Genomic DNA, 10796 nt, shown 5'->3' on the forward strand with positions numbered 1-10796 from the left:
TAAACGTTTAGTTTTCTTCGAATGCTCGTATGGTGATGATTTCTACCTGTTCAAATCTGCCTTTTCACTGGTCGGATGTACAATTTGAATTGTTTCTTTCATTTGTCACATATACGTTGACTGCTCGGGAGCTGCGGATTTTAAGCAAAGAACCGCCATCACTATCCATTGGTCTTCACTGTTTTGAGGTTGTCGCTAACTTATGAAATTTTACCATCGGGCCCCCCCCAAAATTGATTTTCTGGATCCTCTCCTAAAGCCTGCTGCTTGTAGTACACACACTCAAAAAACTAACGTTACAGTGGGGTCCGACGAATTTCACACTGAGCAACCCGGTAATCTTGGCAGGGTTGTTAAGAGTGCGATCACCCCCACCACCTCAGCTCTGCTGGGGGGAGCAGGACAGGACCCCCGTAAGGGATCGAGGGAAGTAGAGGAAGGGAGACACTAAGATGCCGGATATCATCATAATATTAACGAAGTTATTTGAGTGCCACTTGTTTAAGCTTTATATTCACAAATGATTAAACAATAATGCTCATATGATATACGTAACGGCGGTGGGTTGAAGTATTCTCCCATGTCAAAGACAAAAACAACCATCAACGCATGTCAGATATAGTTCAATTCATAATGTGCCATCCTGGAACTAATCCTTCCACTGAACGTGTCTTTTCTTTCATGAACGAGTTGTGGGCATATGAAAAAAAACACAACTTAAAAATGCAACGTTAATAGCATTGCTGGTAAGAAAGATAAAGTTTAAAGAGTTGCATGGACTTTTACAGGTTGTTTAAATCTACTCCTAGGCTACCCTTCTCTCTTGCCTAATAAAAAGTTGGAACTTTGCGCGCTTTTTATATTGACGAAAAAGGAATTTGGTGCGGGCGTTTTGAATGGGGTGCTGCACTGAACTGACCTGTCATCTGGTGGCCCTGGTGGAACTACCAAATATTAATATGCATGCGGCGTACGTTCAAATAATTTTTCTTACTAGTATTTTGCTATTATTTTGAAATCACATTTTTTCTCATAACTACGGTATAGAAACACTGGACTTACTAGTAGTATTTGAGAAACGAGAAAATGCAAGAAATAGGAAATTTAAATGTATATTTTTCCTATATAAACAATCGTCACATGCTCTGTTGTTCCTATAAAGTTCCATATCGTGAAAGTAATATTATAAGATGCTAAAGATGCATGTATTATGATTTAAACTAGGAATTTTAATTAATTATAATACCTGCTGCCGGCAGCACGTACGATATGTTTAGCAGAAGCTTGGAGGAAGAATACATGGAATGACCTTCAGCGGGCGCCGCTCTTCACTGTGAGGTGAAGCATGGGGAGAGAATGAGAATGAGAGAGAATGAGGGAGCTATACTCGTTATGAGAGAGAGGCAATGATAATAAGAGAATGTTCTACCGTTCTATACCGTTGATAAGGTTCCAGGCCCTCCTCCGAAGCTGTGTGAGACAAAGAATGAGAAAGGAAGAATGAGAGAGAGAGAGAGAGAGAGAGAGAGAGAGAGAGAGAGAGAGAGAGAGAGAGAGAGAGAGAGAGAGAGAGATTGAAAATGAGGGGGAATGATAATGAGAATGAGAGAGAGGTAATGAGAATGAGAAGGAGAGGGAATGAGAATGAGAATGAGAGATAATGCGAATTAAAGAATAAGAATGAGAGAATGAGAACGAGAATTAACGTTGTCAGGCCAATGAGTGCCCGTGGGTTGAATCGACTCGGTAACCTGCCCAGGTTTACACTCTTATTTTACATGTTTTGCAAAATAACTATGTGTTCATTGTACTTCTGATAGTACCCAAAGACCTCTACATTCCAGTATTGTGACCTAAGTGTGTGTTAAAGCCATGGGAGATGAATTACAGATGATTTCCTTGAAATTTCCATCAAGGAATCATTCGTATTCTTTTGTGTCGCTCTTTTTCAAGCTCAGTTTTCTCGCCTCCCATATAATGTTTCACCACAAATACTATTTTGTCTTACCGATGAAACGTTATGCTGCCATCCCCGCCTCTGTGGGCGCAACCAAAGGCAGAGTAAGCCGGCATGAATGCAAAATGTTGAGGTGTGTGGGTGTCGCGCGTCCGGCCAGCCTGGCAGTGTTATGGGCCAAGACTGCTTCACTCCTGTGACGTCATGCCCTCTCCTTGTATTCTTCCTCCAAGAGCAGCAGTGTAAACACCTTCCCGTGCTCTGATTGGAGGGACATTGGAATGCATCGTGTGGAGGCAGCGGCGTGCCAGCCGTAGAATATGAGTGGCAAAATTTTCAACACTACCTTCCACCGCTGATTGTGTAATACTGACAGCATGACACCATGTCGGACTTGTTTGACTTATCCTTTATTGCATGAAGGAAATATCTGACAAGAGGCCGCACTGATGCATTGCTATTAACCACGGGATTGAGTGTTAGAGGATATGTCGATGAATGCTCTTAGTTTGCCATCAGTAATCATTATAACGACATGAATAATGCACAACACTCAGATTTTTTCAGGTAAACATGATAATGGCCATTACAACTCTGATAATTTGCTAATTTGGTACAGAAAAATGTCAATTAAGCCTCGCTCGACCCCGGAACGCCGCAGCGCTTGGCTCTGGCAGCGACTCCAGCAGGGCCACCAGATGGCTGGTCTGTTCAGTGCAGCACCCCATTCAAAGGAGTCGGTTTGGTGTTATTTGCAGTGGCGGCTCATCAATAGGGACTGTGAGACTGCAGCCACCCCAGTGGATTTCTTGGATTCACGAAAATAATGTTAATTTATTTATGTTTGACTATCATTCACATGAAACACCCAATCTCATATATTTATATGAAAAAAATACTGCAAAACAATGAAGAAGTACGTAAATTATTTACGATTTAATGATAAGCGCGGAGGCAGCAGGAGAGAGATACAGATATAGAGAGAGAAAGGGGGGGAGGCTTCCCGCCCGGTATGGAGAGTGTGGACTGCCTCCCACGCAGTCTTGTCTCAGCTGTTGTTGTGGGGAGGTATGTGTTCTTGCGTCGCTCTTATTTTCGATCGTGTTTTTCAATTTGCCAGGGATGATTTTAAAATATTATTGATAGTGATGGCTTGTGCTCAATTTTAATTATCGTTGATGGTATAAAATCACAGAAACATCGTATAAAATAGTATTTTTCGGTATTTTTTTTTACTCGTACACCAGTCTCGAGATGGCTTTACTTACCCTTCTCATCTGATAGAGCTTTTCATCCTGAGTAATTTGAACCCCATATATACCCACCGCAAATTATTTATTATGTTGACAGTGATTTTTAAAGATTTACCTATTTCAGGCAAACGCCCATTTGGGCAGGCTAGGTTACTATCGAGTGGCTAGGTTACTATCGAGTGGCTAGGTTACGATCGAGTGGCTAGGTTACTATCGAGTGGCTAGGTTACTATCGAGTGGCTAGGTTACGATCGAGTGGCTAGGTTACTATCGAGTGGCTAGGTTACGATCGAGTGGCTATAGGTTACTATCGAGTGGCTAGGTTACTATCGAGTGGCTAGGTTACGATTGAGTGGCTAGGTTACTATCGAGTGGCTAGGTTACTATCGAGTGGCTAGGTTACTATCGAGTGGCTAGGTTAGTAAGGTTACGATCCAAGGTCTTAATGATCTTTAGTTTCGTTTCCCGTAGGAAATTCCTATGGCTGCGTGTACTGTGAGTGTGTGCCGCTGCTGCTTCTCATTTGTGAGGACGAAACTATTTTTTTCTGGTAGATTTCGGTCTGTTTTGTATTAATCTGCTCTTTGTTTTTGTCGCAAATCACTAGTTTCTGAGGGTGGGGGGGATGGAATAAAAAAAAAACTAATGATTTGCGAGGGAAACAACAAGCAGATTAATTCAAAACAGACCGAAATCTACCAGGAAAAAATAGTTTCGTCCAAAGTAGAGAGACTGGTGTATGTGTAAAAATTTACCTATTTTTCTTCTTTTCATAGGCAAGCCTAGCATTATTTTGCAAAATGGCACAAGAAGCAAAGACGGTTTCTGCATTGAAAGAACTCAATTTTTCACAGTTAACACTTCAAGAGAAGGTAGCAGTTAAACAAGCAGGTCGCCCATTACCAGACATTAAAATTGTACAAGAAGGAGTAAGCCACAACAAGAAGTATATTCGCAGTTTTAATTGTGATTGGTACCAAAGGAAAACATGGCTCTGTGGATGTGAAGTTAAGAATGCACTATTTTGCTTTCCATGTCTGTTGTTTGGAGGCGATTCAGTGTGGTCCAAAGATGGTTTTGCATGCATAAAGAACTTGAAAGAAAAAACAGAGAAACACGAGAATTCCAGGAAGCATATTGATAATGTCATTTCTCTATCTGTTCTTGGGAGTGTAAACATTAAAGAAAGACTTAGTGAGGCATACAGACTTTCAGTAAATGCACATAATAAGAAGGTTACCAAGAATCGTGAAATTTTGTCCAAGATTATAGACTGCATAAAATTTTGTGGACATTTTGAGCTACCTTTGCGTGGACATGATGAAACTGATGACTCGGCTAATCCAGGTGTATTTAGAGGACTGATAAATCATGCATCACAATTAGATCCAGACTTGCGGGCCCATTTAGAAAGTAATGCAGTCTTCAAAGGTGTCTCCAAGACTATTCAGAATGAAATTCTCGACTGTCTGCTGCAAATATATCGTGATCAGATCAGAAAAGAAATTAAAGAAGCTCCCTTTGTTGCTGTTATGGCAGACGACACTACGGACGTTTCAGAACACACTCAAATGGTTATTGTTCTAAGATACTTGCTAGGTGAAGAGGTTGTTGAGAGATTTTGGGGATTTTTCACTCCAGAAAATCAAACAGCAGATGGGTTATCAAAATGCATCCTTGATCAGTTAAACACAGTCCTTGAAGGGAATGCAGAGAAACTGATTGCTCAAACATTCGATGGTGCAAGTGTTATGAAAGGTAAGAAGGGGGGAGTTCAGGCTAAAATCAAATCAGTGTACAATAACGCCCACTTCATTCACTGTTATGCCCACCAACTTAATCTTATTATGCAAAATGCTGCAAGTGTTACACGGGGTTCACGAATATTTTTCTCTAACCTTTCGGGCATAGCAGCATTTTTTCAAGGTCACCTCTACGTTTAAATGTTCTTACAAAGCACATGACTAGCCGCATTCCACGCCCATCTGCTACAAGGTGGAACTTTCATAGTCGCACTGTCAACAAGGTTTATGAACATTTTGAACCCTTGAAAAAATGCATGGAGGAAATACAGAGTACATCAAATGCTACTATAACCATACGAGAAGCAACAGGTATTTTGAACACCCTAAATGATGAAAGTTTTAAGTTTTGGTTGGAGCTTTTCCACCAGATAGTGCCTCATGTAGAAGTGATTTTTCACCAAATGCAGTGTAGAGACATTGATGTGACTAAAGCACATGAGTTCATTACAAACTTCAAAAGGGCCATTTCTAAAATAAGAAATTCCAAATACTGTGAAAATCCCACAAAAACACTCATGGCTGAAGCAAAAGAAGTGTGTGACTGTGTGTGCTGACATAGCTGAGAGATTTTCTTTCACTAAACAATTAGTAGCTGCTAAATTGTTCAATAAAGACTGTTTCACTAACTTCAAGCAAAAAGTTACTTTAGAAGAAGTTGAAGTAGCCACTGAAGCTTACCCCATCATTGCCAAAGAAAGACTTTTGACTGAACTTAGAGCATTCTATGACAGAAGTGATTTGCATGAGTTTTCCAAATTGAGTGAACTATTAAAGATTGTCAATGAAAATAACTTAGGTGATGTACTCTGTGAATTGACAAAACTTATAAAAATTCTTTTGACAATTCCAATGACTACAGCAGAGCCCGAACGTTGTTTTTCAACCCTGAGGAGGGTCAAAACTTTCTTAAGGAGCACTATGAATCAGGAGAGGCTAAATGCACTTGCCATGATTTCAATAGAGAAGATTTCTATAAATAATATGCCAGGTCTAAATGAAAACGTTATTGATCTGTTTGCACAAAACAGGAACAGGAGAATGGACTTCCTTTTCAAATAGCCTAAGCCTGCACTGAGGAAGTCAAGCATTTACTGGTAAGATAAGGCCTAAGAAATTAAATAATTATCTATATATCTATATAATCTATGTCAATGGTATGTTAAACAATAACAATAAAAACATTTAAGATTTCATTTATGTCTGAATGTGAGACAGCCCCCCCATCAATAACAGTCACGAGCCGCCACTGGTTATTTGACGGCGCAATATCGCGCAAGGTGCCTCCTGAGGGATACCAATAAAGAGGCTAAATAGTCAGTTAACACTTACCGAGAGGTGAAGTAGATTGATAATTTGAGGAGACTAAAGAAGAGTTGAGTGTCAATGTATCCGTTCAGAATGGCGGCCCGGGGAACACTGGTGAGAGGCTGCTCCCGTGCTACGTGCAGCTGGCAGCACGAAACACCCCGCGTAGTAGTACATCATGAATATAAACGTTTAAAGTTATAAAATACAAATATTTGCGCCATTATTTGCTTAAATATAGAGAAAATAACGTATAACTCGTAAAGACCGTTTTATGTTAAAAATTGTAATGATCCATGCGCGTGGCCGAACTGGTAGCGTACTGGACCAACATTCGCCGCGTGATGGACGACGCGGGCTCGAATCCTCACCCTACCACTCGCATTTTTCAGTCACCGCCGAGTGGCTTAAAACTACCCACATGCTGTCCTGAAGACCACCCATCAACCCGGACTCTAGAGGAGGCCGTCCAAGCGAATCAAGAACGAGTTCCGGGGGGCAGCATGAGCCAACGCAAGATGGCGCCACTATAAACACTCGCCTGCGCCAGAACGGGCTGGGCCGACCATCAGGCCCCACCTGGAAGAAGCCTTGGGCCGACCATCAGGCCCCACCGGGAAGATGCCTACCGGCGCAATAGGCAACAACGTAAAAAAAAAAAAAAAAAAAAAAAAAAAAATTCTGGATATTACTGACTTAGGAACTAGTTTGTATGGTGCACTGCAAGGCAGCAATGAGGCTCAAGTCTGTCTAAAGAGCCCCGAGTGAAACAATAACAATGGACTTAGCAAATCGAAGCCACCCAACGCAGCACAGCACATTCTCGGAGCTATTACAGCCATATCAGACTCATCCCCCAGAAGATTTATATTGTTATGCCGGACGTGTTACTTGGGTTCCATGTCGCCGTCAGGAGACTCCGTGGGAGGGAGATATGTAAAACACCTTGCACAGATTCTGTAGTTTAATATTTCTCCTTAGTACAATTCACTCTGACTCTTCACTGACTACGAGCTGACTATGACTTACTATAACTATGACTGACTCCTCTCGCCCTCTTCTCATATATACATATATATATATATATATATATATATATATATATATATATATATATATATATATATATATATATATATATATATATATATATAGTAACAAATGTACGGAAGTGGGGTTGCCTCAGCAGGGGACTGGAAGTGGGGTTGGGGGTGAGCGGGGGGTTACAGGAGTGGGGGTAATTTGGGGGTTACGGAAGAGGGGTATCTGACCCCCTCCCTAACCCCCATCTCTTTTTTTCACCCCCTCACCCCTCGGACTAGCGTACGGAAGCGAGAAGGTGACGGGAGTAGGGGTGCCCAGCAGGGGGAGGGAGGGGGTGACGGGAGAAGGGATACTTGAAGGGTTAAGATAAGATCTTTCTTTGACCTCGAATGACCACGAGATTATAATCACGGAAAAGGTTAAGGACATTAGGTTAATGACCAGGCTGAAATATGAATTTACTCTCTAATGCAAGTCCGAAAATAAAATAAAAATCGCCATTGAACGTAAGACTCGATAAATTATTTAAGTTTTGCTGGATAAAAAAATATATAAGTTGAGGAAAGAAATAAGAAGAAACAAGTTGAGAAATGAGAAATAAGAAGATAATGATACATCAGAAAAAAATCATTATCTTCTTATTTCTCATTTCTCAACTTGTTTCTTCTTATTTCTTTCCTCAACTTATATATATTTTTTTTTACTCCGGTTATTTGGTGCCATCTAACCCTAAACACTGCAGCACCAAGTCTTTTTTTTTTTCTGATTTTGCATTAATTAATGTCTTATATCTCATTTCTTAACTTCGATGTCATATGACCTTAGGCGTTGCCGCATCGAGTTTACTTTTTTCCGTGAAAAGGGATCATGTGTGTGTGTGTGTGTGTGTGTGTGTGTTCCATTCCCTCCGATTCTTGAGAAATCTGCGGCTAGCTCGAAATTTTGTGGGCCATCTTTTTAGCCGATTATATGCTCCGGAAGGAATTTAGTTTGGATTCTTATGGTATCTTCAAATTCCTCATTAGTATATTAGTTCCCGAGTTACACCGAGAAAAACTGAATTTTTTTCTCGTCAGAGTAGCCTAACAAATAAAAACACTCATTAATTAATGTCTATATCTCATTTCTTAACATATTTTCTTATTTCTTTTCTCAACTTGCATTTCTTTATATTTTCTGCCTGCTCTTCGGTGTCATATGACCTTAGACGTTGCTGCATCGAGTTTACCTTTTTCCGTGAAAAGGGATCATGTGTGTGAGTGTGTGTGTTCCATTCTCCGATTCTTGAGTAATCTGCGGCTAGCTCGAAATTTTGTGGGCCATCTTTTTAGCCGATTATATGTTCCAAGCGGAATTTAGTGAGGATTCTTATGGTATCTTCAAATTCCTCATACGTCTATTAGTTCCCGAGTTACACTGAGAAAACTGAATTTTTTCTCTCGTCAGAGTAGCCTAACAAATAAAAAACAGTCATTAATTAATGTCTTATATCTCATTTCTTAACTTATTTCTTCTTATTTCTTTTCTCAACTTGCATTTCTTTATATTTTCTGCCTGCTCTTCGGTGTCATATGACCTTAGACGTTGCCAGATCGAGTTTAACTTTTTCTGTGAAAAAGGGATCATGTGTGTGTGTGTGTGTGTGTGTGTGTGTGTGTGTTCCATTCCCTCCGATTCTTGAGTAATCTGCATAGCTCGAAATTTTGTGGGCCATCTTTTAGCCGATTATATGCTCGAAGCGGAATTTAGTGAGGATTCTTATGGTATCTTCAAATTCCTCATACGTCTATTAGTTCCCGAGTTACACCGAGAAAACTGAATTTTTTTTTCTCTCGTCAGAGTAGCATAACAAATAAAAAACACTCATTAATTAATGTCTTATATTTCATTTCTTAACTTATTTCTTCTTATTTCTTTTCTCAACTTGCATTTCTTTTTATATTTTCTGCCTGCTCTTCGGTGTCATATGACCTTAGACGTTGCCGCATCGAGTTTACCTTTTCCGTGAAAAGGGATCGTGTGTGTGTGTGTGTGTGCGTGTGTGTGTGTGTGTGTGTTCCATTCCCTCCGATTCTTGAGAAATCTGCAGCTAGCTCGAAATTTTGTGGGCCATCTTTTTAGCCGATTATATGCTCCAGCGGATTTTAGTGAGGATTCTTATGGTATCTTCAAATTCCTCATACGTCTATTAGTTCCCGAGTTACACCGAGAAAACTGATTTTTTTTTTCTCTCGTCAGAGTAGCATAACAAATAAAAATCACTCATTAATTAATATCTTATATTTCATTTCTTAACTTATTTCTTCTTATTTCTTTTCTCAACTTGCATTTCTTTATATTTTCTGCCTGCTCTTCGGTGTCATATGACCGTAGACGTTGCCGCATCGAGTTTACTTTTTTTCCGTGAAAAAGGGATCGTGTGTGTGTGTGTGTGTGTGTGTGTGTGTGTGTGTGTGTGTGTGTGTGTGTTCCATTCCCCTCTGATTCTTGAGAAATCTGCTGCTTGCTCAAAATTTTAGGGCCAACTTTTTAGCTGAATATATGTTCCGAAGCGGAATTTAGTGAGGATTCTTATGGTATCTTCAAATTCTCATGCGTCTATTAGTTCCTGAGTTACACCGAGAAACTGAATGTTATTCTCTCGTCAGAGTATCCTAACAAATAAAAATCGCTCAGAGCTCCTCATCTACGTTCCTTAGAAAGATTGCCATATGTTACTATTAAGAAACTTATCCCAACAACTGCAAATTTGACGCACTTTCATCGAAAACTTAATTTTAATAATTTTTATTTACTTTTATGGCGCGTTTCGCGTCATCGTCCGCCAGAACCTTTACCCTTGATGACATGAAATGCGTCATCGTGCGCGAGAGGGTTAAATAAGTCAGATTTATCTCAAATTCACTGTCTGGGCAGACAAATATTCGAAAAGAAGGCAAACCAGTTTGTAGATATATATAAATATGCCGTATATTCACGTCCTTATGGATATCTTCTTGTTGATTAGGTATAAATACTCCTGAATCCCTACAGTTTCGCTCAAACATTGTTGGAGAGCCTCCAGATGAACGCGTATTCCAATGGTGAACTCCAGGGAACTCTTACACGTTCTATACTCCCAACATAACGAACCCTATGGTTTAAGCTCTCAGCTACTTCTGATCTTACTCTCTTAAGCCTTGCAGTTACTTTCTTAAACCATCGAAGCCCGCCTTCCTGAAGTCAGGTATTATGTTGTTTCTGCTGACTCTATCCTCCCATTTAATATTAAATTTAATTTCCTTATGATCACTGTTACCTAATGAACCCCAACCTCAATGTTGCTTATTATGTCCTCTTTATTAGTTAACAAATCCAAAATATTTTCTTCCTCGTTCGCACTGTTTTGTATATAGAACGAACTTACATTAGCTGAACTCACACTGTTTTGAT

At 40.0% G+C, this 10796-nt stretch overlaps 1 protein-coding gene across 5 annotated transcripts; it reads left to right on the top strand.

The window, feature by feature from the left end:
• The first annotated feature begins 1727 nt into the window (after positions 1-1727).
• LOC126988962 (zinc finger MYM-type protein 1-like) lies at positions 1728-6268 on the top strand. 5 transcript variants are annotated; one of them, XM_050847395.1, is made up of 3 exons: positions 1728-3359; positions 3436-3492; positions 3571-6268. In XM_050847395.1, the coding sequence occupies exon 3, from the start codon at positions 4011-4013 to the stop codon at positions 5151-5153; it is 1143 nt and encodes a 380-aa protein (XP_050703352.1). In that variant the 5' UTR covers positions 1728-3359; positions 3436-3492; positions 3571-4010; the 3' UTR covers positions 5154-6268. The 5 variants fall into 5 exon arrangements, with proteins under 5 accessions (XP_050703352.1, XP_050703351.1, XP_050703350.1 ...); XM_050847394.1 differs by having other exon boundaries at positions 3436-3473; positions 3514-6268; XM_050847393.1 differs by having other exon boundaries at positions 1728-3492.
• Positions 6269-10796: the final 4528 nt, after the last annotated feature.

The sequence above is a fragment of the Eriocheir sinensis genome, unplaced genomic scaffold, assembly GCF_024679095.1.
Source record: "Eriocheir sinensis breed Jianghai 21 unplaced genomic scaffold, ASM2467909v1 Scaffold102, whole genome shotgun sequence".
NCBI classification, from domain to species: Eukaryota; Metazoa; Arthropoda; class Malacostraca; order Decapoda; family Varunidae; genus Eriocheir; species Eriocheir sinensis.

Excerpts from the sequence above, each read along its gene's own strand:
- LOC126988962 (XM_050847393.1), top strand. The coding sequence starts at position 4,011 with ATGGCACAAGAAGCAAAGACGGTTTCTGCATTGAAAGAACTCAATTTT.